The sequence below is a fragment of the Hemitrygon akajei genome, chromosome 10 (assembly GCF_048418815.1).
Source record: "Hemitrygon akajei chromosome 10, sHemAka1.3, whole genome shotgun sequence".
Taxonomy (NCBI): domain Eukaryota; kingdom Metazoa; phylum Chordata; class Chondrichthyes; order Myliobatiformes; family Dasyatidae; genus Hemitrygon; species Hemitrygon akajei.
The window spans coordinates 40,112,119-40,139,541 of record NC_133133.1 but is presented as its reverse complement, the minus strand read 5'-3'; the positions used below and the strand labels follow the sequence as shown (position 1 = coordinate 40,139,541).

At 42.5% G+C, this 27,423-nt stretch overlaps 1 protein-coding gene across 7 annotated transcripts in view; it reads right to left on the bottom strand.

Annotated features, from left to right (window-relative positions):
* Nucleotides 1–27,423, bottom strand: part of LOC140734305 (synaptotagmin-like protein 2) — a 100,762-nt gene that overhangs the window by 42,272 nt on the left and 31,067 nt on the right. For all 7 annotated transcript variants that reach the window (XM_073058088.1, XM_073058084.1, XM_073058087.1 and 4 more), the window contains exons 2-6: nt 22,839–23,310; nt 20,854–21,005; nt 13,136–13,229; nt 11,010–11,112; nt 1,661–1,742 (exon numbers count right to left, since the gene is read on the bottom strand). In XM_073058088.1, the coding sequence (XP_072914189.1) occupies nt 1,661–1,742; nt 11,010–11,112; nt 13,136–13,229; nt 20,854–21,005; nt 22,839–22,972 (565 nt within the window). In that variant the 5' untranslated portion in view covers nt 22,973–23,310. The remainder of the gene's footprint in view (nt 1–1,660; nt 1,743–11,009; nt 11,113–13,135; nt 13,230–20,853; nt 21,006–22,838; nt 23,311–27,423) is intronic.

The following is a 27,423-nucleotide window of genomic DNA, read 5'->3' as shown; positions in this document are numbered from 1 at the left end:
ATATTTTCAATGTTACTGCCCACAACATTTTTGTCTTGTCCCTGAAGTTCCCTCATTTTAAATTTGACACAATTACAGTGAGCTGTTCTGAAATACTACACTGTATGTTGTGGTTATAAAATCACCCACAATGAACTGGGAGGCTCATCACCATTTCCCGCATCCATAGTTTAAATAGAAATCCTGAAGCTTTTGTTTGTTTAAATATTTTATTCTTTTAGAAATACTGCACAGTGTAGGCACTGCTGGTCCTTTGAGTCACGCCACCCCAGCAACCCCACAACCCTGATTAACCCTAACCTAATCACGGGACAATCTACACTGACTAATTAGCCTACCAGTGCATTAACCAGTAATTAACCAGTGCATCTTTGGACTATGGGACAAAACTGGAGCACACAGGGAAAACCCACATAATCCATGAGGAGGACATACTGTACAAAGACTCCTTACGGAACGGCACCAAAATTGAACTCCGGACTTCAGAACGCCCCAAGCTGTAATGTAGCCGTGGTAACCGCTGCTCTACCATGGCACCCAGAAGCTACTACCCAGTTGTTCTGCTTCAGATGGGCTGCACTGTTTGAAGACTTTTCCTACAGAATCAAGCCACTTGACACGAACTAATCCCACTGCAGAGGCACCTGGAAAATACCACATGTTCCATGGAGGTGCAGAAGTTATTAAGGTCATACTAATTCTGTTTGGCAAATTATTTGACACTATAATTTTATGTGTGTATATTCCAATTCATCACATCGATATTTCAAACTGTGCGATTAATAATATGCAGTTAAGCTTCTTGCTTAACATTATGTGATCCTGCCAGTCTTTATTTAGCTCTTGCCATAATGTTTAAGTAACATAGAACTGGTGCTTCTTGCTTTCTGGCATGGAGTCTGTGGGAGTTGTTGGCACTGGCCACTCATCAGCAAGGGTAAACTTTGGTTAATGACTGGCAACAACAGACATTTCGAAGAGCCTGTCCTCACCACGGACGGCCATGGGGATTTTATTTAACATTGGGAAGCACCATCACTTCACCCCTGACAGGAAATTTTGCAGCATGTCTTTGAGGATGTTTTGAAGAGGCAGGTCCTTGGGGGAGAAAGGTATGTGCTACAGCACTGACTGCCCCAGCTCACATCAGCCAGAAAACAATCTTGTTGACTCTGAATGTATACTTCAATCCAGTACACAGAAAGCAAAAGGCTGACATAAGGGACAGCATTCCAATATTCAGTTAGGCAGCCACTGTATAGCCCCAACTTCAATATTCCCTAAAATAACACAAATCCTTAAAGAATCTACTACCACAATGAGTAGATAGGCAATTAAAGTGCTTCTGTAAAAGGTTGTTCCAACACCTATATTAAACAATGCAAAACAAAACAGCCCAACCACTAGATTTGAATTCTTTCTGCATGGATAAGAATTCAAAAGATAATTACATGAGGGAGTGAGGAACAGAAGAGCATGGCTGGATGAAGAGGAGAAAGAATGGACTCTGCATAGCATCAGTGGTGAGGGAGAACAGCTGGATTGAATAGTCTTGTCTCTGCCATAAATCCAATGTACTGCAGATATTTTGGGTTATGTGACTGACAGAGCACACATTTACTTGCATTAACAACAAAACCGTCAGTCACAATAGACGTACCCTTTTCAAGTGTCTCTGGAGAAACGCATACAGTATCGGAGTCATCACTACTGCTCTCCCAAGAATCATTTTGTGGCATCCGCTACGGAACAAAAAGAGGATACGAGTCAAATTCAGGTTGTATGTTAAGTGCATCCATACAGGCAACCCCTGCTTTATGGGGTGCAGGGGGGAGGTTGAATTCCCGAAAAAATTGCCTGCAACAATTTTATGTAACATGAAGCCAAGTCATCTGAGCATGTGTGAAGAAATGTGTGTTGAAAAAGAATATATTATATTGATATGTAACCCTTTCACCAGGGCTTGTATGCAAACTCAGCTTGTTAGCTAACACTGCTAACAGCCACCTTTCATAAGCAATATACATCTAGGGTCGGTATGATTTGTGGTTCAACCAGATAGAAACATCGAGATGTCCTGATTAAGAGAACCTCAATTTGAGTGAATGCTGTATAAGTACTGCCCATACACAGTTATCCATAACCCAGAAATGACAGATTGTGCACCAGCATAAAATCATAAAGGAAGTATATTTGCCAGTTTTCAACTTTATCGTAAGAACATAAGACATAAGAGCAGGGGTAGGCCTTCCAGCCCATCGAGCCTGCCCCGTCATTCAATAAGATCATAGCTGATCTGTCCGTAAACTCAGCTCCATCTACCTGCCTTTTCCCCTTAATTCCCTTTCTATGTACAAAGTTTGTAAAAACCTATCTAACTGTTTCTTAAATATATTTAGTGAGGAAGCCTCAACTGCTTCCCTGGGCAGAGAATTCCACAGATTCACCACTCTCTGAGAAAAACAGTTTCTCCTCATCTCCATCCTAAATCTTCTCCCCTGAATCTTGAGGCAATGTACCCTAGTTCTAATCTCACCTACCAATGGAAACAACTTTCCTACTTCTATCTTATATAGCCCTTCCAAAATTTTGTATGTTTCTATAAGATCCCCTCTCATTCTTCTGAACTGCAGAGAGTTTCTGTCCCAGGTGACTCAATCTCTCCTCATAGTCTAACCCCCACATTTCTGGAATCAACCTGGTGAACCTCCTCTGCACCGCCTCCAAAGCCAGTATATCCTTCCTCAAGTATGGAGACCAGAACTGCACACAGTACTCCAGGTGTGGCCTCACCAGTACCCTGTATAGTTGCAGCATGACCTCCCTGCTCTTGAATTCAATCCCTCTAGCAATGAAGGACAACAGTCCATTTGCCTTCTCAATAACCTGTTGTACCTGCAAGCCAACTTTTTGCAATTCATGAACAGGCACTGCTCTTGTATTACTCCTTCCAAAGTGGATGATCTTGCATTTACCAATATTGTACTCCATCTGCCAGACCTTGGCCCACTCACTTAGCCTATCTATATCTCTCTGCATCCTCTGTACAATTTGCTTTTCCACTCAGTTTAGTGTCATCAGCAAATTTTGCTACGCTACACTCAGTCCCCTCTTCCAGATCATCAATGTAAATGGAAAACAGCTGCGGGCCCAGCACCAACCCCTGCGACACCCCACTCACCACAGACTGCCAACCGGAGAAACACCTATTTATACCAACTCTCTTCCTTCTATTGGTTAACCAATCCACTATCCATGCCAATACACTTCCTCTGACTCCATGCATCCGTATCTTATTTATAAGTCTCTTGTGCAGCACCTTATTGAATGCCTTCAGTTATCGGTTAACAGAGAAAGATAAAAGGGCCTATTACAGTTAAACCAGTCTAAGTGTGCACATAAACATTGGGGCTCATTTCTGGCATGGTCAGGGGTATATTCATGCACTGGACCCACGATCTGCATGAAAGCACCCACCACTGTCCGAATCTCCCTCGAAGATCATCTTGAATGAACTGGCTCTCTCCGGAATATTGGCCCTCCCTCCTTGGAGCCATTCATCTGTACAAAGCACTTCTTGCAACAGGGTCTCTCCTTCCGACGGCATTCAGCGGCATCTTCCTTTGTGTCCTGCTCTGCAGCTCCCACTGAAAACCAGGCTACTGTCTTTCAGAAATCTGACCCGCCCAGATCTCCCAAATCTTCCACTGGGCAGAAAGTCATAACTGGCTGACACAACATTCCTAAGTTGGACAACGTGACTCCTTATCTTTAGCCAAAGCCAAAGCAGCAGGACACAAGGCTTTTACACAAAACTGCTAAAACAAAATGCCTCACCGTAAAAATCTTAACCAGGGCATCACACTTACTTTTCCCCACATAAATTCAATCAGAGCTTGTCTTATTTCACATCTCAAAAGTGTGGGTGATCTTTTGTGAATTCTGTAAGGGTGAACTTCCATTACCTGAATGCCTCTACTTCACTTAATGCTCAGGATGCACTCCCCAAAGAAAGAGTGTTAATAAATTGAGTCATTATAGCATATGGATTCTGGTTAATTCTGGAATAACATAGGAACCTGTACATTTTGGCCCAATTAAGTGACAGCCCCAATTAGCTGGTTTCATGGAAATAGTTAAAAAGATATAAAAAAGACTAACTGTATTAATTCTGTAAAAAAAATTAAAATGAAGTACAGAATGAATCAGAACACTATCAATACTACAAGACTACTATAATGTGTGTATTAGTTACTAATAGTTATTGTTGGAGGAATTCATTCAGTGTACGCTGTTATGTTCTTTTGATTGACTGTAAATGAACAAAATCAGTGCAGACACCTGATGCAGATAATTAACACTAAGTACTCCGCAGATGCTGGGGTCAAAGCAACACGTGCAAACAAGCTGGAGGAATTCAGCAGGTCGGGCAGCATCCGTGGAAACGAACAGTCAACATTTCGGGCCGAGACCCATCGTCAGGACTGAAGAGGGAGGGGGCAGGGGCCCTATACAGAAGGTGAGGGGAGGGTGGGAAGCAGAAGGCTGGAAGGTGCCAGGTGAAAAACCAATCAGAGGAAAGATCAAGGGGTGGGGGAAGGGAAGCAGGGAGGGGAAAGGCAGGAAAGTTGAAGAAGGAATCAAAGGGGAAAGCACAATGGGTAGTAGAAGGAGGCAGAACCATGAGAGAGGTGATAGGCAGCTGGAGGAGGAGGCAGAGTGAAAGTGGGATGGGGGAAGGGAGAGGGAGGGAATTACCGGAAGTTGGAGAATTCAGTGTTCATGCCAAGGGGCTGGAGACTACCCAGATCGTATATGAGGTGTTTGCTCCTCCAACCTGAGTTTGGCCTCATCATGGCAGTAGAGGAGGCCATGTATGGACATATCCCAATGGGAATGTGAAGCAGAGTTGTAGTGGGTGGCATCTGGGAGATCTTGTCTGTTGTAACACTTATCCCTGCAAGCGTAAGTGCTACACCTGTCCCTACACCTCCACTCTTACCACCATTCAGGGCCCCAAACAGTCCTTCCAGGTGAGGCAACACTTCACTTGTGAGTCTGTTGGGTGAATCTATTGCATCCCGTGCGGCCTCCTCTACATCGGCGAGACCCGACGCAGATCGGGGGACCGCTTCGTCGAGCACCTCCGCTCCGTCCGTCACAACAGACAGGATCTCCCGGTTGCCACTCACTTCAACTCTGCTTCACATTCCCTTTCGGATATGTCCATACATGGTCTCCTTTACTGCCATGATGAGGCCAAACTCAGGTTGGAGGAGCAACACCTCATCTACCGTCTGGGTAGTCTCCAGCCCCTTGGCATGAACACAGAATTCTCCAAATTCCGGTAATTCCCTCCCTCTCCCTTCCCCCATCCCACTTTCACTCTGCCTCCTCCTCCAGCTGCCTATCACCTCTCTCATGATTCTGCCTTCTACTACACATAGTGCTTTCCCCTTACATTCCTTCTTCACCTTTCCTGCCTATCCCCTCCCTCACCCCTTGATCTTTCCCCTTACTGGTTTTTCACCTGGCACCTTCCAGCCTTCTCCTTCCCACCCTCCCCTCACCTTCTGTATAGGGCCCCTGCCCCTCCCTCTTCAGTCCTGCTGATGGGTCTCGGCCCAAAACGTTGACTGTTCATTTCCACAGCGCTGCCCGACCTGCTGAGTTCCTCCAGTGTGCTGTACGTGGTGCAGATAATTGACTGCCTTCGAAGTTCAAAGTAAATTTATTGTCAAAGTACATATATATCTGTGGTGAACTAGATATACCTGTCTGACTGCTCCTGTGGCTCCTCCCACAGACCCTGCTGACTGCTCCTGTGGCTCCTCCCACTGACCCCTGTATAAAGGCGACTGTGGGCAGCTGCTCTCCCTCATTTTCCCCAGGATGTAGTGCTGTTTATTCTTCCAGTCAATAAAAGCCGATATCTCGCTTCCTAAGTCTCAGCGTGAGTTATTGATGGTGCATCAATATCACCATATACAATCCTGAGGTTTATTTTCTTGTGAGCATATACAGTAAATCCAAGAAATGCAAAAGACTGCACCGACAGGACAGACAAACCACTAATGTGCAAAAGACAACAAACTGTGCAAATACAAATGAAAAGAAAATAATAACTAAGCAATAACTATCGAGAACACGAGATGAAGAGTACACAAAAGTGAGTCTTTAGATTGTGGGAACAGTTCAGTGATGGAGTGAGAGAAGTTTTCCCCTCTGGTTCGAGAGCCTGATGGTTGAGGGGTAATAATTGTTCCTCAACCTGGTGGTGTCGATCCTGATGCTCCCGTATCTTCTTCCTAATGGCAGCAGCGAGCAGAAAGCATGGCCTGGATGGTGGGGGGTCCCTAATGACAGAAGCTGCTTTCCTGCAACATTGCTCCATGTAGGTGTGCTCAGTGGTGAGGAGGGCTTTACCCTTGATGGACGGGGCTATATCCAACACTTGTAGGATGTTCTACTCAAGGGCATACAAGGCTGTGATGCCGCCAGTCAATATACTCTTCTCTGCACATCTGTAGAAGTTTGTCAAGAGTTTTAGGTGTCATGCCGAATCGTGCTTTCTTTATAATGTATTTACATGCTGGACAGATAATAGATCCGCTGAAATGATAACACCAAAGAACTTAAAGTTGCTGACCCTCGCCACTCCTGTTCCCCCAATAAGGACCTCTGGTTTCCTCCTCCTGAAGTCAATAATCAGCTCCTCAGTCTCGTTGACACTGAGTGGAACCACTCAGCAGGGTTCTCAATCTCCCTCCTATACGCTGATTCATCACCACCTTTGATTTGGCCAATGACAGTGGTGTCATCAGCAAACTTAAATCTGGCATAGGAGCTCTGTTTGGCCTCACAGTCATAAGCACAAAGTGAGTAGGGCAGTGGACTAAGCACACAGCCTTGTGCTGATGGATATTGTGCAGATGTTGTTGTCAGTCTGAACTCACTGGGGTCTGCAAGTGAGTAAATCGAGGATCCAATTTCTCAAGAAGGCATTGAGGTCAAGGTCTGAAGCTTATTGATTAGTTTTGATATATGCACCTTCACTGTCCAGATGCTCCAGGGTCGAGTGAAGAGCCTATGAAATGGTATCTGCTGTTGACCTGTTATGATGGGAGGGAACCTGCAGTGGATCCAATTTGCTTCTCAGGCAGGAGTTGATATGTTCCATCACTGACCTCTCAAAACACTTCCTCACAGTAGATGTTCAGTAAGTGCTACTGGACGATAGTTATTGAAGCAGGTTTCCATGTGCTTCTTAGTATAATTGAAGCCTGCTTGAAGCAGGTGGGTATCTCAGACTGCCGAAGGGCACGGTCGATCCGTATAGATCTTCAGTACACCAACAGGTGTACTAAGCATCCATCTGGACTGGATGCTTTCTATATGTTCACCCTCCTGAAGGAAGCTCTCACATCTCTCGGAGTCACTGGGGGGCAGTGGAAGTTCGTGAAGGTTCCTCCATGTTTTAATGATCAAAGCAAGCATAGTAAGCATTCAGCTCATCTGTGAGCAAAGCCTTGTTGTCACCCATGTTGCTTGGTTTCATTCAAGCCCTGCCCCAGCTGTCGAGCATTCTTCAGTGATTGAAGTTTGATCTGGAATTTCCAATTCACATGTCAGAGGGCTTTCCAGAGATCTTACCTGGATCTCTTGGTCGCCAGGCCTGAAGGCCTCAGCAGATTGCAGCTCTCATGGTTGATACAGGGCTTCTGATTTTGTGAGTACACAGTCATCCACAGGCATCTTTATAAAGTCCATTACAATTGTCGTGTGTTCATTCAGATCCTCTGATGAGTCCTTGTATATAGCCCAGTCTACCGACTTGAAGCAATCCCTTAGCTGCTCCCTTGCCTCACGCGACTACCTCTTTATTGTCCTCATCTCTAGAGCCTTGCTCTTTAGTCTCTGCCTATATTCAGGACAGCCAAGTCATCAGATTTCCCAAGATGCAATCTAGGAATGGAACGGTAGGGACGTCTAATCATAATATAGCAATGATCGAGTGTGTTGGGATCCCTGGTGCTACAGGTTATATGTTGATGATAACTGGGCAGATAACTGGATAACTAGCCTAAATGAATTCCCCAACAATAATTTGAAAGGCTTAGGGGCAGGCTTTTTCTTGTTTGCTGAAGCTAGAGTACCTGTTTAACATCCGCCTTCGGATGGTCAGCATCACGGCGAAAACTTTCTTAGTAAGTAGAATGGTTGGTACTTAATCATTAGATATTCCAGGTTGGGAAACAGAATGCAACAAGACTGCTGTGTTCAAGCAGCACAAAGAATATCATACAGTGCTTTTGATAATTGCATCTCCATATCTTCATTTTCATCGTAACATTCAGGATAATTGTTGATACCTTCAAATTCTTCATCGTTCCAAACTTGTTGAAGTAGTGAAATTGTTTTGTTTTTGTTTTCATTCCCAGCTATTTCTCGCATCTCCAAGCCTGAATGCTCAAAGCTGCAGTGAGCAAAACTGTTCTGAATTTTCCACTTGCTTTTTCTTGCCAATTAATCAATGATAAAAATCATTGCTTTTTGAACACAAACACATGCAATTGATGCTATTTGAGAATCAGAAACAGGTTTATTATCACTGGCATGTGATGTGAAATTTGTTAACTTAGCATCAGCAGTTTAATGCAATACTTAATATAGAAGAGAAAGAAAAAATAATTATAATAAATAAAATAAAAATAACAATAATAAAAAAACAAGTAAATCAATTACAGTGTACATATATTGAATAGATTTTTAAAAACGTGTGAAAACAGAAATACTGTATATAAAAAAAAGTGAGGTAGTGTTCAAGGATTCAATGTCCATTTAGGAATCGGATGGCAGAAGGGAGGAAGCTGTTCCTGAATCGCTGAGTGTGTGCCTTCAGGCTTCTGTGCCTCCTACCTGATGGTAACAGGAGGAAAAGGGCATGCCCTGGGTGCTGGAGGTCCTTAATAATGGACGCTGCCTTTCTGAGACACCCCTCCTTGAAGATGTCCTGGGTACTTTGTAGGCTAGTACCCAAGATGGAGCCGACTAGATTTACAACCTTCTGCAGCTTCTTTTTGCCCCTCCATACCAGACAGTGATGCAGCTTGTCAGAATATTCTCCACGGTACAACTATAGAGGTTTTTGAGTGTATTTGTTGACATGCCAAATCTCTTCAAACTCCTAATAAAGTATAGCCACTGTCTTGCCTTCTTTATAACTACATCAATATGTTGAGACGAGGTTAGATCCTCAGAGATCTTGATACCCAGGAACTTGAAGCTGCTCACTCTCTCCACTTCTGATCCCTCTATGAGGATTGGTATCCTCAAAGGAACCTCATTGGTTCCTTTGTCTTACCCTTCCTGAAGCCCACAATCACATCTTTCGTCTTACTGACGTTGAGTGCCAGGTTATTGCTGCGGCACCATTCCACTATTGGCATATCTCACCCCGGTACACCCTCTCATCACTACCTGAATCTCTACCAACAATGGTTGTATTATCAACAAACTTTAAAAACTGTAAGCATGGTGTAGTGTCTATCATTCCACACAAGTGCACCTGATTAACACTATTTAGAAAATGTTCACACAACAGGCTCATGTCCCAATTAAGCGGCATAGTGTCCCAACTAAATGAAAAGAATCCTGGCTACTTTCTCAATTAGTTTTTGTTTATTAAAAGTTGTCCCAACTAAGCAGCTGCCCTGATGGCCCAATTTATCCAGAGTCCACTGTATACAGAAATGAATTAATGACAATTCTGCTGTGTTGGAAGCCTAATATTAATCCCTTATAGCCTCTAGCATTCACACAGCAATGAATTGCCCACTGCCCAATGGATTGGAGAGGACCAGCTCTTTAGTGAGAGATTGGCTCAGGGCTGCAGTCTATGTGGGCCATTGTCGATGACTAAGTGAGTGGATGCTACAGTCTCTATCTTCAACCTTGATGACAGCTTCAGTCTCACCCTCTTTGTCTAGCAATGCAGCTCTCTCAGGCTCAAAGGTTTCCATTTTGTTACAAGCTGTTCAGTTCAGTTCAAGTGTATTGCCATGGGCATACAAATACAGGGTATAATTCCCATGGAAATTAGCCTTATGCAGCAACTTAACAGTACATGACAATCCTAAGGTAACATAAGTTATTCATAAAAACTGCATCAAAAACAAAAAGGTTGCTTTACTTTGAAAAACATTTGGCTGGAAACCAACTAATGGGTGACCAAAGTTGCTCTACACAAACTGGCTAAAGTTAAAATGAAGGTCAAAGAGAATAATTTAAAAATTATTTCCTCAGATATCCCTTAATGATGTTACTAATATCATTAGTAATATCATTTGTCAGCAGGTAGCTGACAAAAAATTATAAAATAAGTGATTAGTAGATTTAGTGAATTGTCAAGAGTTCAGCAACTAAAACAAAAAGGGTGAACAGAACAAAAGGAGTAAATGGGAGAGAGTATTTTTTTAAAAATTACATGGTAAGTATCTTGGTAAAAAGTACATTCAGGGTAAGGTTACAAAGAATGCTCTTTATTTTGTATCAAGATGGATGAAATCACATATAAAGCTTCAAAAAAACAAAAACCATTCAAATAGACTTCAAGAGAAAGAAAGTTAAGAACTACTGATATTAGGAGGAATCACTTTATTTGCCAATAAATAGTCACAGACCGAAAACCTTAGCAATGGAGCAGTTGTTGGGGTACCACAACAGCTCAGAGAGGAGACTAAGAGAATGTAAAATGAATGTAAGGTGCTGGTTCATCTGGGACACTTTCCCTTTTCCTATCCTCACATCTCCCTTATTAACAGTTCCTTGCAAAGGCAACTATTGTGGTAATGGTGATAAAAAGCTGTTAGAATCTACAAAAAAAATCATCTCTTGACTTGAAGGATAGAAAATAAACTGTGATAACTCCGAGTGTCTGCTATAAGAATGGAAGATCATCCACGGATTTCACTGCTGAAACATTAAACTTTCGATACCATCTTGCCTACCTGAGAATCTTGTCTGACTGTTGACTTTGGTTTAATTTGTTGTTTTGTCAGGACTTTTTCTACATCACCTGGCTGTTCCTTGGGAGCTTCACCAGTTGCAAAGCTAATGAAAGCAAACACAAATACATATTTAGCCCTTATGGTGCATGTAAGAGAGTTATACTGAGCCACTTCCCCACAGTTCAGACTCTCCTTGACCACAAGTCATATTTTGTTGTCAAGGTGACATTATTTACAAGATTATTAACAGGTCTGTAAAACTAACTTTGATTGCAACAATGATATCCTGCATAAAAACACATCCTTCCCAGAATTTGACCAGAATGCCAACACCCTGAGTTCCTTCCACTTTGAATTGTTTTCCAAATATAAAGGGCACACAGATTTAAAAAAAAACTACTTGAAAAGATCCTTAAGGATTTCAACATTAACAAATGAGACCCATGTCCTTCAGAAGGTCAACATACAGATAGATGACTTGGCGAAACCAAATATCTGGCAACTGACTGAAGGATAACAAGCTTGTTTACATTTTCATGATGCAGCTTAAATAGATTTGTGAAAGTAGCCCTCAGATATTTAGAGCAACTTGTGGTGCACGTGCTGAGGTGTACCATGAGCAATCTGTGGTGATATAATTGCCCTCATTCTATTTATCCCAATAGAAATTGATCATTTATCAAACGGTAAATACATACAAGAAATTTACAGAAAGTTGCCAGAATCCACTAAAAAAAAGGACAAATCTGGACTTGAGGCTTAAAAACTAGGAATTAATAATGATAATCATGATTTTTTGCTATTAGAATGGAAAATCATTTTGCGGATTTTGCTAACAAAGTATTGAACCATCATGTCAACCCAAATTTCTTGGCCAAATGTTGACTTTGATTTAGCTTGTTGTGCTTTTTTTCTAACCCACCTGGAGGCCTCGATAGAGTGGATGTGGAGAGGATGTTTCCTGTGGTGGGGGAGTCCAAGATCAGAGCACAAAGCCTCAGAATAGAGGGGCGTCCTTTTAGAATGGAGATGAGGAGGAATTTCTTTAGCCAGAGAGTGGTGAACCTGTGGAATTCTTTGCTGCAGGTGGCTCTGGTGGCCAAGTCACTGGGTGTATTTAAGGAAGTGGTTGATAGATTCTTGATAAGCCAGAGCATGAAGGGATACAGGGAGAAGGCAGGAGATTGGGGATGAGAGGAAAATGGATCAGCCATGATGAAATGGCAGAGCAGACTCAATGGGCCAAAATGGCCTAATTCTGCTCCTATATCTAATGGTCTTATGATCCCTCAGTAGTTTTGTCTGAGAAAGTGGAAATGAATTCACTTCTGGTGTCTAAACGTACTTCCTTTTCCATGAATGCTAAAAAGCATAGCCCTTCACCAAGTATCTCCATTGTGTGGTTTATTCCCATGCAACAACAAAATTTAAGGATTTAAAGATTAGCTTTATTTGCCACGTGTACATGAAAACATACAGTGAAATGTGTTGTTTGCTTCATCATTTGCTGTGTGCAGCCATGCTGGGTCACCATGCTGCAGGTGCCAACAGAGCAAGTCCACAACTTTCTAACCCTAACCCGTACGACTTTCTGGAAACTGGAGCACCTGGACGAAACCCTTACGGCCACAGAGACAACAGACAAGCCATTCCATAAATAACTATGTTCTAATGTTAAAAGAATGTTAAAAACTTTATTGCACTAATAGAAATGATGGAGTGGTATACAAGTGGAGAAACAGAGTATGAATTGGAGGAAATGCAGGCTATTCTCGTGCTCAAAAATTAAATGGGCTCTGAGGAAAGAGAAGAAACTTTGCAACAATTACTGTATTCACAAATCATAGGAAGCTTTCTCCCCCCGCAGTCCTCCCAACTATACATGCTCGTTAATGTTGAGGTAAAAAAACATTACAACAATCTCATAGTGTCTGACTCGAACAATCACCTTCAGTACATTTCCTAGACTGCATCTTAAATGTTAAATTATCCATGTTTGCAAAACCTGTGTCAATTCCATTAATTCAATGGAGGTGAGTCAATTAACTCAATCATCTTCAACAACTTGGATCCACTAGAAGTGATTGGGGAACACTTATTACAATGATATATTTGAGAAAAGTAACCTTGTATTTTCACGCTCTGCAGCTTGAGGCAGTTTTGGTTGGGCATGTGGTGGAGTCTGATGGACTTGCTGTTGTTCAGTCTTTTCAGCAGTCTCTAGAAAGAGGATAACAGAAATAACACATTCAAAAGGAAATATGATTATTTGCTCAAACTTCAACGTAACTTTTCGTACTTTCTCCATCTTTTAAGTTCCATAAATTCAGGATCAGGATTGAATCAAATGAATAGATTAAAACAAATCACATGATTTAAGGCCATGGGCAAAGATTGGGTAGATGGTCAGAATCTTGCCCCCTCGCAGGGTGGAAATGGCAAAGACTAGAGGGCAAACCTTCATGAGGAGAGGGGGAAAGTTGAAAGGAGATGTGCAGAGCAGGTTTTTAAGATTTTTACAAAGAGTGTGGTAGACGTCTGGAACATGCTGCTTGGGGTACTGGCGGAAGCAAATGCAACAGCCATGTGTGTTCAAGACACTTCTAGATAGATACATGGACATTCAGGGGTGCAAGAATATAGATTGCGTGCATGCAGAAGGAGTAACTTTAATTTACTACCATGCTTGGCAGAGACATTGTGGGCTGAAGGGCCTTTTCCTGGTCTGTACTTCTTTCCTTTCTGTTCACCTTCCAGTGTGGCAATCTTTCTACAGCAAGGCTGGATAAATTCCCTTTCCTGTTCTGAGTTACTTGATCATAGACAGTAGCTGGCCTTAGCTGAGGGACTATCCAGAGTCAACGCATGGCATTTCATGATGCTACGGTCGAGCACCACAGCAGTGTAGTGGTTAGCACAATGTTACTACAGCTCAGGGCGAAGTTCAGAGTTCAAGTCTGGCATAATCTGTAAGGAGTCTGTACATCCTCTCCGTGGAATACGTTGATCTTCCCTGTTCCGGTTTCCTCCTCAGTCCAAAGTCCAGTTAGTCAGTAGGCTAACTATTCATTGTAAATTGTCCCGTGATTAGGCTGCTGGGGCAGCCTGGCTCAAAGTCCTGGAAGTGCCCAGTCTGCCAAATAAATAAATCTTCAAAAACTGCATTCTAATCAGCCTACTCAGATAGACAAAAGCCATCTGCACTTTTTTCTTATTCCTCAAGTTTGTTTATTTAGTGAAGAAATTTGACAAAACAAGACAGGAATTGAGCTTTACTTAGAATACATTTTCGGATACTCATTCCTTTGACCTGTTCAAAGATTCTTCTATTAACAGTTCTGGAATTGCTGGAGCAACTCAGCAGGTCAGGCAGCCTCTACGGAGAGGAATAAACAGCCGACATCTCGGGCCAAGACCCTTCATCAGGACCTTTCATCTGTCCCCTCCAGGCTTACTTTGTCTCGTGTCCCCCACCCACCTATCATCTCTTCCCCTTTTCCAGTCTGATGTTTCGGGCTAAGAGCCATCTGCACTTTTGAATAAAGCAGGTAACAGGAACCTAGTTCCCAATGAGTAGAAACAAATTTTAAAGAAGAATACTGGCGCTGAGACTTCATAGACTTTACAAATACATATACTCAGCCATCATCACAAACTAGTAAAACAACTTACTTTAAAAAAGGAGTTTGACAAGAGTATCACACAAAATTGAACATCAAGCCACACAAAGAGATCAGCACAGGTGAACAAAAGCTTGGTTGAAAGATTAAGTTTAAGAAGGGCATCAAAACGTTGAGAGAGGTGGAAGAATTTAGAGAGGAGATTCCAGAGCACAAAGTCAGAATAACCTGGGCAACAGTTGCCATTGGTTGAGCAATAAGAAAAATAAGGATGCACAAGAGATTAAATATTTCCAGGAGATGCAGCAATGGAGCAGATTATACAGTAATTAGTGGGGGCGGGGAGAGGGGAAGCCTCGGGGAAAACCAGCAGGGGTGTGCATTTAAAATATAAACTTGAGACATTGCAGTCCCAGGAGTAAGGATGAGTTTAAAGTGACAGGTGAACATCAATCACCAAGTTGTGCTAGACAAACAATTGCTGACAAAGTTAATTTAGGATGGCACGATAACATAGTGGTTAGAACAACACTTTACAGTACCAGCGACCTGGGTTCAATTCCCACCGCTGCCTGTAAGGAGTTTGTATGTTCTCCCTATGACCACATGAGTTTACGCCGGGTTCGCAGTGCAAAGACATACCAGTTGGTAGGCTAACTGATCGTTTTAAATTGTCCCATGATGAGGCTAGGATTAAATTAGGCTTAAAGGGCCGGAAGGGCCTATATCTCAATAAATAAGCTTTGAAACGGTACAAGGTGGAAAATTGGACAACACTGGAATTGTGGAGATCCATAAGCCAGTGCTCATCAGAGGATCAAAGGTGGAAATGGTCAGCAATTTTAGATTCCTCAGTGTTATAAATTCAGAGGGCATGTCAAGGGTGATGAGGGTCCTTATCATGGATACCACCTTTTTGAGGCATGGCTCCTTGAAGATGTTTTAGATACTACAGAGGCTAATACCCATGATGATGGTGCTGATTAATTTTACAACTTTCTGCAACTTACTTTAATCCTGTGCAGTAGCCCTCCCCCCATACCAGACAGTGATGCAGCCAGTCAGAATGCTCTCCATAGCACATCTGTAGAAGTTTTCAAGTGGTTTTGGTGACAAACCAAATCTGCTCAGACTCCTAATGAAACTTAGCCACTGTCTTGTCTTTATAGCTGCATCGATATGTTGCGACTAGGTTAGTCCTCAGAGATGTTGACACCCAGGAAGTTGAAATCGCTCATTCCCTCCACTTCTGATCCCTCTATGAGAATTGGTTTGTGTTCCCTCAGTCTATCCTTGCTAAAGACCACAATAAGCTATTTGGTCTTACTAACGTTGAGTGCAAGATTGCTGCTACGATATCTCTCAACTAGCAGGTACATCTCACTCCTGTATGTCCTCCTGGCACCATCTGAGATTCTGCCAACGATGGTTGCATCATCAGCAAATGTATAGATGGCATTTGAGCTACACCTAGCTACACGGTCATTGGTGTAGAGAGAGTAGACCAATGGACTAAGCATACAGCCCTGTGATGTGCCAGTGTTGATTGTCAGTGAGGTGGGGCCTCTTCTGGGGGCAGTATGACCTGTACAAAAAAGTCGGGTTACACCTGAACCCAAAGGGGTCCAATATCCTAGCAGGCATGTTTAATAGCACTGTAGGGAGGGTTTAAATTTATTTGGCAGGGGGATGGGAACCAGAGTGATGAGCTGAGAAAGGGGGAAAACAGAAATACATAAAAGATAGCGTGCAACAGAAATGACAGGCGGGAGATGAGGCATAAGCACATGTCTAAAGGCTGTCCGCCATCGGGAGCTAAATGTCCAAGGATATAGAGTGCATCAGAAAGATAGGCTGCTGAGTCCTAGATCTTGGAATTTGCTATAGAATTGTGCCTTTGGAATAACTTCATCAAAATTGCTTGGCGAAAGCAGAAGGCCAGTGCCTAATTAAGAACAATTTTACATAGGCAATAATTGCAAACCTTGCCAACAATGCACTTATTCTATATGAAACATATAGTCCTGCACATATATACAGCCACAGTGCCAAAGACTTTTACACAGTATGTATTTGTCAACATGGAGTGAGAGTGTAAATCTGGTGGGAGGAAAGGATTTTGCGAGGGTGTACAGGAGTGAGATATGCCAACTAGTGGAGTGGTGCCGCAGCAACAACTTGGCACAGAACATCAGTAAGACAAAAGAGCTGATTGTGGACTTCAGGAAGGATAAGACAAAGGACTCATACCAATCCTCATAGAGGGATCAGAAGTGGAGAGAGTGATCAGTTTCAAGTTCCTGGGTATCAAGATCTCTGAGGATCTAACCTGGTCCCAACATATCGATGTAGTTATAAAGAGGGCAAGACAGTGGCTATACTTTATTAGGAGTTTGAAGAGATTTGGCATGTCAACAAATACACTCAAAAACCTCTATAGTTGTACCGTGGAGAATATTCTGACAGGCTGCATCACTGTCTGGTATGGAGGGGCAAAAAGAAGCTGCAGAAGGTTGTAAATCTAGTCAGCTCCATCTTGGGTACTGGTCTACAGAATGCTCAGAGCGTCTTCAGGAAATGCTGTCTCAGAAAGGCAGCATCCATCATTAAGGACCTCCAGCACCCAGGGCATGCCCTTTTCTCACTGTTGCCATCAGGTAGGAGGCACAGAAGCCTGAAGGCACACACTCAGCAATTCAGGAACAGCTACTTCCCCTCTGCCATCTGATTCCTAAATGGACATTGAATCCTTGAACACTACCTCACTTTAAAAAAAATACAGTATTTCTGTTTTTGCACCTTTTTTTTATCTATTCAATATACATAATTGATTTATTTGTTTGTTTATGGTTTTTTTTCTCTCTCTCTGCTAGATTATGTACTGCATTGAGCTGCTGCTGCTAAGTTAACAAATTTCACCTCACATGCCGGTGATAATAAACCTGATTCTGATTAGTGAGGATGGAGCATTGTGGGAGGAGTGTGGGACAGGTTGCAGAAAAGGGGTGCCAGGGTTGGAGGGTGGCATGGGTGCAGACGTACCCAACACTGACAATCCGGGCAAGGTCTTTTGATTTGATGGGTCCACACGGGAGAACAGTACTGTAATTTAAAAATTAGTTAATCAATGCAACCTGGGATTAATCAGTAAATCCTAAATCTGTGTCAATTCCGTGGTGAAAATCCATCTCAGGATTTCACTTCCTCCAGTTTCAGAGAAGTCATCTGATTCCCACAGAAACATAAGCCAATCAAATTATAGGGAATTAGTTAATATTTGCATTGGCATGGCTACATGCTCAAATAAGCTTTCCAATGGATTATTTTCAAGCAGGAAAAGATGTTAAAACTGCTCTAAACTCTCTAACCAGACATTGCTAAGTGATTGGAGAGAGGTTTTTCACAGGTGTACATGGTATATGGTATTACATATTGATGTAAAAGGTCATTTTTAATCGGCCAGCAGAACCTCAGAATTTTGTGCCTGATGAACAAAACGTTATTCTACCATGATCATGAAGGACGTATCTGGTTGTGTTCCTACTGAACATTCCTTCCAGCTAGACCAGGGGCTCCCAACCTTTTGTATGGCATGGACCCCTACCATTAGCTGAGGGTTCATTGGACCCCAGGCTGGGAATCCCTGAGCTAGACCATGCCCTATTACCTGCCCCCATGGCAAAGTTTGTGCAGAAGAACACCTCTTGAGCATAAATCAACCAGTGAGCTGCAGGGTTGTCTTCAAGGCTCCCTAAGAAAGGAAACGGCAGATTCTACTGAAAGGCTCCATGAGCGGACAGCGGCCCCTCTGCCGGAGGTACCTTCACAGCGCTGGGTAGAGAGTTCCAGGATATAGCAGCAGTGACAATTTATTTCCAAAGCAGGATTGAGAGGTGCTTGAATGGGAACCTGCTGGTGGTGGTGTTCCCAAGTGCCTGCTACTCTTGCCCTTGGTCAAGGATACTGCAGGCGCTATGCAATCCCAGGTGAGAAACTTTAATGCCTTTGATAGGCGCTACACTCTTAGAAGTATATTTTACACTAGTGGTGGGAGTGAAAATGGTAATGGATGGGGTACAAATTAAATGAGCCATTTTGTCCTGAATTGCATTGTGTGGTTTGGGTATTACTACAGTGGTGAGTAGAGAATATTTTAGAGCCATATAGGTAGAGGAGAGGAATTGGGGCAAGGAGGTGAATCACTCAAGGTAAGACACCGGGCTTCTGACCTGCTCTTGAAACAACACCTTTTGTGCCTTTAGCTCAACCTGCCATTGTTGCAGATAATCACTGTTAATGTTACCTATCACTGATCAGCCTTACTTGCAGGAAGGCTGCTTTGAAGGTTCTACTTGGAGTGAAAATCCTGTGCCTGCAACAGTCTTTATGTGTCTGAGTTTAGGGGAAGCCTGTAATCATCCTTCATACTGAAGGGGAAAAAAATCAGTGAAATTGTCTTCTTTTTGTCTACACCTTAGAGTGCTACTGAGAAGTAAACAAAGCTTTTTAAAAAAACCAGAGGGTTTGAAAGAAAATCAGACTGTAATGCAAAAGTGGGCATGGCTTTATTGCAGATGTCACTGGGGCAAATCTCTTTACAGAATTGCATTTTTGGTGCTGACAATGAATCCCAATGGAAACGTAGGAGTCAAACTTCCACTGGGTTTCAGCAGTACAATCTCATTCTGTTCCAGGTTGCGCATATTTTCAAGTACACTGCACTTTTCTCAGAGCTGTGGGAACAAATTTCAAAGCCTGTTGTAACATCTGGAGCACTGGCTGAGACCCAACTTACACAATCTATATTAAAGAACAAAGAAAAGTTTTTCTAAACTTAGTTCCACAGAGTTGCCTTCAGATCCCCATTCAATGACCTTGAGAGCCCCAGTCCTTTCAGATATTCTATAAATGAACAGGCAGAAATATTGTAATTATGCACGAGTTTAATTGATGCTCATCTCTGACCCCTGATATGAAGAAAGAGACAAAGCCATTAAAGTTGGGCAGAAAAACACATAAAACAACAGTGAACTGCTGCTTCACCGTTCGCAAAATGCTGCCCAACAGGTCTGGCCTGTCTTGTTGCCATGTGTATCCTGACAGAGGAGAATTGTGCATGTCTGCAAAAATGTGATCCAAAGCTTCCAGAACATTGGAAATAAGGTAAACTGATTCAAGCTTTTTCAATATCCTAGTAACAGCAATTGGAGATAAAATTCACAGAGCTGAGTATAGATCTCATTCTCAAAGCTAATGCTTTAATAATGAAAAGTGGGTGTACAATTTTAAAAACATTACAATATAAATATCATGAAGTAAGCAAATAGTATAAGGGAATCCACTTTTGATTTAATAAAACAATGTTTAAATTTAAACAGAAATGTACTTAATGCCAATACATACACTGAACACCTAACATGCGGTATTTGAGGGTCCAGATCATATTGCTAAAGAGACCACAAAAATTCAACTTAAGAAAGCAATTCCTTCATCACCCACCCCCAAAAGAAACCAAACTTCATAAAAGGTGAACTCCCATTTTGATGTTGCCCTTGTCTTCCATCCCATCTCTGTCCATTTCCCTATTGTTTGCAATTTAACACACTTAGTACTTTCCTGTAATCCCTTCCAATTCTGATCATCTGAAATAGCAGTGCTTGGCATCTGCTCAAGCAGAAACAGGGCTCTGTTGATTAGGCATCTTTGTAAATGCCACACCTTCACTCTCCTGATGCAGGCTCTTGACCTGAAACATTGATTATCTCTCTGCCTCCACAAATGCTGCTTGATCCACTGAGTTCCTTCAGTAGTTTTCGATACCTTTACTCCAAATGACATTACTGCTCACACCCAGTAGTCCCCATACAGACCTCCATAAAGCATCCAACTGCATGTAGTGCTTGGGCTTATGGTAAAGTTAATTTGCCTAAAACATCATCAAGATCTTGACCATTTGGTATTTGGCAAAGCTAAATTCAAGGCTGGTTATATCCTCTCTTCCAGGAAACAGCCAGCTTATACAATTCAAAAGCCCTTAACAATTTAAGATGTGCCGATCATTCCTTCATGAACACATGATACCATTCCAAGCGGAGAATAAATTTCAAAGTGCATAATTCCTGGAATATATTATTACCAGTACATCAAATGCATTGTTGGTCCTATTTACACACAGTAAGATTGTTCTGGTGATTTAATCATTTAATGAATGAGAAATAATTTACCATGCTTAATGGGATTTTCTCTTCTTATCGAGGCCTTGATCAGATCCACTCCAAGTAAAGCATCTCTGTATCGTTTTGCTTTAACCTCATCAAACCACTGTCCAGTAACAAGCTTCTTTTGCTTTTCATCTTGAATGGATTGCTGTACTGTCCTAGAGAAGGTGCAGAGAGTTTGCAACTAGACACCATGTTACTTCACATCAGAAACTACATTCAGTCACGTAGCCTTCTAGTCAAGTAGGGAAATTTACCTCAGGGCTAGGAAAGGAAAGGAAAGTGCGGTGAAATAGAGTAAGAGGTCATTTCTGGCACAAAACAATCATTACAATTAGTGTGATAATCAATTAAACATCAACATCACAAGTGTACTGAGTTACCTTGATGTCATAAGGGAGTCAAAAATTAAGGGGACAAGGCAGGAGACTGAGGTTGAGAGGGAAAATAAATAAGCCATGTTCAAATAGCCGAGCAGATTCAATGGGCCAAATGGCCCAATTCTGTTCCTTTGCCTTGTGGTCTTAAATCTGAATCACTTCAGATTCATAACATCTGCACTGTAATTACCCAGCATTGGAAATATACACCACTTTCCACAACGCTGAAAGCTGTAGCAGAACGTAGCATCATGTACTCTCAAGGAGGAGGAGCTTAGGAGAGTCAACGGCGCCTAATGGCGACTCCTTTGCTTGCATCTTTGGAAACAGCTCTATTTCCATCATTAATATCTCAATTTTTCCCTTTCAGTGTTCTTTTGAAAACCCTGTCTGGAGTTACACGCTGACTACAGTTCTTTGCGGGAATGGGACCCACTCTAGGGGTTTCACGACTAGCCATTATTCGACTTGCCAAGGGTGCGGACTATGAGCTTCACTCACCTTCAGAGGCCCGAAATTTCATGGCTCTGGAGATGGGCGGATTGAAGGTCGGTGTCTGGGCAGGAGATCGGTGTGTCGTGGGAATTGGAAGACCTATGGCTGTGTGCCCAGAGACCTGAAATCTTTGGGCACAGAGCTCGGAGAAAGTGATGCAATGGTTTAACATTGTAAACCAGCAAGTTGTTTCTAATGTCTCGCTTCTCGCTGTGAAACAGAGATACCTCTTTCTCCCTTATTAAGGAGAGAGAGAGAGCCTGTGGTATGTTGAATACCGGGTGAACGAGTAATCTTTGGGGTACTACCAGTCTGTGTCTTTGCTGCATGGTTGAGTGCTCGGTGGCGGGTGCAGATGCTTTTATTTGCTGGTGGGGGGAGGGGTGATCATTGCTTGCTGCCGCCTACGCGCTGGAGGGAGGAGAGCTGGGGGGAACTTTGGGGTTCTAACATTTAACTATCGTTCATTCTTTGGGGGCACTCCTCTGTTTTTGTGGATGGTTGTGAAGAAAACTATTGTATACATTTCCCTACCTTTGAAACCCTAGTTGTAAGCTTAGAGAGGAAAAAATTTAAGTATACTACCAGATTAATATGTGGGCAGAATTATCTACATCATCAAATAAAGAATATGAAATGGGAACATTTTGCGAGTAATCCTTACAGCAGCAACTGTTATTAGTACAATGTGCCAAAATTACCTCTTGTGCTGAAAATGTTAAAGGGTTGGCCTTCCTGCTGACAACCAAATAACTCATCAGGAAACAAATCACATGATGCTGTACAGAGACAGGTACACAAAGATGTTTAACCTGCCAGCAAAATTTGTTTCTTTTGATAAAATTAATTTCCATGTATTGAAGATTCACAATAAGTTTAGAAAACTGACAAACTAAAGATTAAATTAACAAGATGGTGATTTTATGAAGGTATTTCAGCCTCATTTGGGAGGAGTGACAGATACACAATCATTTGAGGTCAGCAGTAATTTATCTAGAAGTCGGTAGACATTCTGCAGAGATAGCAAGTTTATACTTGCAATATAGGCGTGGGATCAACAATACAGCTTGGAGTATTCGTCAGCAAACTACTACTACATAAAATCAAAGATCTCACCTAATCCGTTCACTGTCCTTTTGCTTGAGCTCAGAATCCCTCTGAACTACCTTCAGGACTGCCTGATACTCATCTTCTGTGAGGAAACTGAGGTCCAGGTTATCAGCCATCACTCCCTTCATTCTGTTATGCATCAAACAGGGTAAAGGCTGGGTGTGCTGGCGTTACAGAAAACACATGCCCCTGCACAGCTTCTTCAAATTTTACAGGCTTCACCGACAACATTCAAACCAATTATGCGTGATCAAAGTTCATTATGTAAATGGATCATAAATTTCAGCAACATGAGCTTCACTTTCTTTTATTATGCTTCAGTCTTTTGATTGGAAGGTTGCTGCTGATGAGTCCATGTCCAAGAACTATGAGGCTCTGCTTCAGACGGAAACAAACTTCAGATTTCCTCTTGTGTGTTCACATCTCTGAAAACTGTGGAAAAGAAGTCTAGCTGCTGACAGTAAGTGATTGAGAGTACCTACAATAAGATAGGGGGAAAAAAAGGATTATTGTAGAGTAAACATAATAAACATCTAAAAGGATGCAAACAAAATGCCACCTTAATTTCAGCTTGGTAACATAAAACATTCTGAGGGTAGTGCAGTACCAGAGGAAGGGTCTCGTCCTGGAATGATCATTGCCCTCAACAGACACAGCCAAAGTTGCTCCAACAGTTTGTTTTTAACTGCAAGAGTACAATATGTACCTGTTCCTAAACTTCTCCATTTAATACATTCAAAAGAATTAGTCCAATCTCAAATGAATGAGACTAAGTGAAGCCAAGCAGGTAAACTCCAGTTAAGACGTAACATTTTCATAGCTAGATAACCTGAGGTTTGTTGAGTTATCTTACAATTACAAGGTTTTCCTCGGCAGTTTATTGAGACAGGAGTGACATTTTGGATGTATGCATTTCTTCCAGCAAAAGAATCGTATAAATTCACCTTTTCCACCCACGTGCTCCGAGGACTTTCTGCATGTAATCAATCATATGGCAGCAAAGATCACCCTGTACTACACACAGGATGCTGAGGGAACTCAGCAGGCCAGGAGCATCGATGGGAAAAAAAGTACAGTCGACGTTTCAGGCCGAAACCCTTGTCGGCAGGACGGGAGAAGAAAAGCTGAGGAGTAGATTTAAAATGTGGGGGAGGAGGGAGAGAGAAACACCAGGTGATAGGTGAAACCTGGAGGGGGAGGGGTGAAGTAAAGAGCTGGGAAGCTGATTGGTGAAAGAGACAGAGGTCACGGAAGAAAGGAAATGGGAGGAGGAGCATTAGAGGGCAGTGAGATAAAGTGAGATAGGGGAAGTGTTTCACCTATCACTTGGTGTTTCTCTCTCTCCCCCTCCCCCCATCTACCCCTCAGATTTTTCTCTCCAGTCCTACCGAAGGGTTTCAGAGTGAAAAATTGACTGTACTTTTCTCCACAGATGCTGCCTGTCCTGCTGAGTTCCTCCAGCATTTTGTGTGTGTTGCTTGGATTTCCAGCATCTGCATGTTTTCTCTTGTTTGTCACCCTGTACTGGTACAGTAGTGAGGCTTCTATCATTCAAATCCTAGGATCGTTCTCTCTCCAATTAAACCTGCATTTGTTTTTCAACAATTTGGTTCAATATGCAAGCACTGTTTGTTGTTGATACCCCCATTAGAAACACCAGCCTGCCGCAGCCATTGAAACAAATGGCATTTACAAGTGTTTATTTTACTCCCTAGCCTTGCCCGAATAAACCAACGGCTTTTCCCAGCAGGACAGCAAACAGGAAGGAAAAGTGTTATATAAATTTCTAATAGTACCATAATCAGGCACAATTGTACTGTTTAAACAGCAATCCTGCTGATTTCAGAGGTCTTTCAAATGTTCAAATAAACATTCCAGGCACTTATTGGAGAAGGTCAGAAAGTCAGTGGAAACTCCTCTGCTAGCACAGATTTTGTATTAATGTATAATGCAAAATTAGTTGGCATTTGAGTTATAGAAAACCTATGCCACACAAGGTGATCATTTGGCCCTTGACTGGAAAGAGTTTCTCAGTCTAATCTCACCTTGGTCTTTAGGTCTGTGGGCCACAGCTGTTCATACACAGAGACAAGTACATTTTAAAAGAAATGAGCTCCACATTCCTGCCATCATACATGTGAAATTTTCCTTATTCCAGTCCTCCTACTTTAAATCTATACTTTTTGGTTTTGACCCTTCTGCTCAGAGTAACATGTCTTTTCTTTCCAAGACCCTCATTTTATCTATGGATATCAATCACGACCACCCTCAGCTTTATTAGTTCTAAATAAAACAACCCCAGACCATTCAATCTTGCCTTGTAAGGAAATTTTTCTGTAGTGGCAACATCAAATATACATCTTCTCTGTGAACTAACTTAAGCTGAATACAGCTTTTTCAGTGCAGCCTATTTGAAATATAGAAACATTGAAAGCCTACAGCACACTACAGGCCCTTCGGCCCACAAAGCTGTGCTGAACATGTCCTTACCTTAGAACTACCTAGGGTTACCCAAAGCCCTCAATTTTGCTGAGCTCCACATACCTGTCCAAGAGTGTCTTAAAAGACCCTATCGTATCCGCCTCCACCACCGTCGCCGGCAGCCCATTCCATGCACTCATTACTCACTGTATAAAAAAAACTTACCCCGACATCTCCTCTGTACTTACTTCCAAGCACCTTAACGTGTGTCCTGTTGTGCTAGCCATTTCAGCCCTGGGAAAAATCCTCTGACTATCCACACAATCAATGCCTCTCATCATCTTGAACACCTCTATCAGGTCATCTCTCATCCTCTGTCACTCCAAGGAAAAAAGGCCAAGCTCACTCAACCTAATCTCATAAGGCATGCTTCCCAATCCAGGCAACATCCTTGTAAATCTCCTCTGCACCTTTCCTGTAGTGAGGTGACCAGAAATGAGTGCAGTACTCCAAGTGGGGTCTGACCAGAGTCCTATATAGCTGTAACATTACCTCTCAGCTCTTAATCTCAATCCCATGATTGATGAAGGTCGATGCGCCATATACCTTCTTAACCACACAGTCAACCTGCACAGCAGCTTTGAGTGTTCTATAGACTCGGACCCCAAGATCCCTCTGATCCTCCACACTGCCAAGAGTCTTAAAATTAATACTATATTCTGCCATCATACTTGACCTGCCAAAATGAACTACCTCACACTTGTCTGGGTTGAACTCTATCTGCCACTTCTCAGCCCAGTTTTGTATCCTTTCGATGTCCCGCTGTAACCTCTGACAGCCCTCCACACCATCCACAATACCTCCAACCTTTGTGACATCAGCAAATTTACTAACCCATCCCTCCACTTCCTCATCCAGGTTGTTTAGCTAAGAGACTGGTGTAGGGGGCAAGGCTTTGGGTTCCTGGATCACCTAGGCCTCTTCTGGGAGAGGTACGACCTGCACAAAAAGGATGGATTACACTTGAACCCAAAGGGATCCAATATACTAGCAGGCAGGTTCAATAGAGCTGTTAGGGAGGGTTGAAACTAATTTGGGAACAAGAGTGATAGGGCTGAGGAAGGGGAAAACAGAAATAAATCAGATATAGCGTGCAATAGAGATGATAGAAAGGACAGGCAGGAGATGAGGCATAATCACAACCAGTAGAATGAGTTACAGGGCAATAGAGGCGTGGTGCAGGTAAAACAGAAGGCAACAAATACTGGACTGAAAGTGTTATATTTGAATGCACGCAGCATAAGAAGGAAAATGGATGATCTTGAAATTCAGCTACAGATTAGCAAGTATGACATGGTGGCCATCTCTGAAACTTGGCTAAAGGACGGCTGCCATTGGGAGCTGAACGATACGGTGTATCGGAAACATGGGTTAGTAAGCAGAGTTGCTGGTGTGGCCCTGTGTATAAAAAAAAATTAAATCATTAGAAAGGGATGACGTAGGATTGGAAGGTGTAGAGTCTCTATGGATCGAGTTAAGAAATGGCAAGGGTAAAAGGACCCTAATGGCAGTTGTATACAGGCCTGAAAACAGCAGCCGGGATGTGGATTTCAAATTACAGCAGGAGATAGAAAAGGCGTGTCAGAAGGGCAATGTTATGATAATCATTGGGGATTTTAACATGAAAGTGGATTGGGAAAACCAGGCCTGTACAGGACCTCGAGACAGAGAATGTGTAGAACATCTAAGGGATGGCTTTTTACAACAGCTTATTGTTCAACCCACTAGGGGAACAGCTGTGCTGGATTGGGTGTTGTGTAATGATCCAGAGGCGATAAGAGAGCTTAAATTTAAGGAACCCTCGGAGGACAGTGATCACAATATGATCGAGTTCACTTCAAAATTTGAGAAGGAGAAACTAAATTCCATTGTGTCGGTATTTTAGTGGAATAAAGGAAATTACAATGGCATGAGAGGGGAACTGGCCAAGGTTGACTGGAAAGAGACAGTAACAAGAAGGACAGCAGAGCAGCAAGGGCTGGAGTTTCTGTGAAAAATGAGGGAAGTGCAAGGCAGATATATTCCAAATAAGAAGAAATTTTCAAATGGAAGAAGGACACTACCATGACTGACAAGTGAAGTCAGAGCCAAAGTAAAAGCAAAAGAGAGG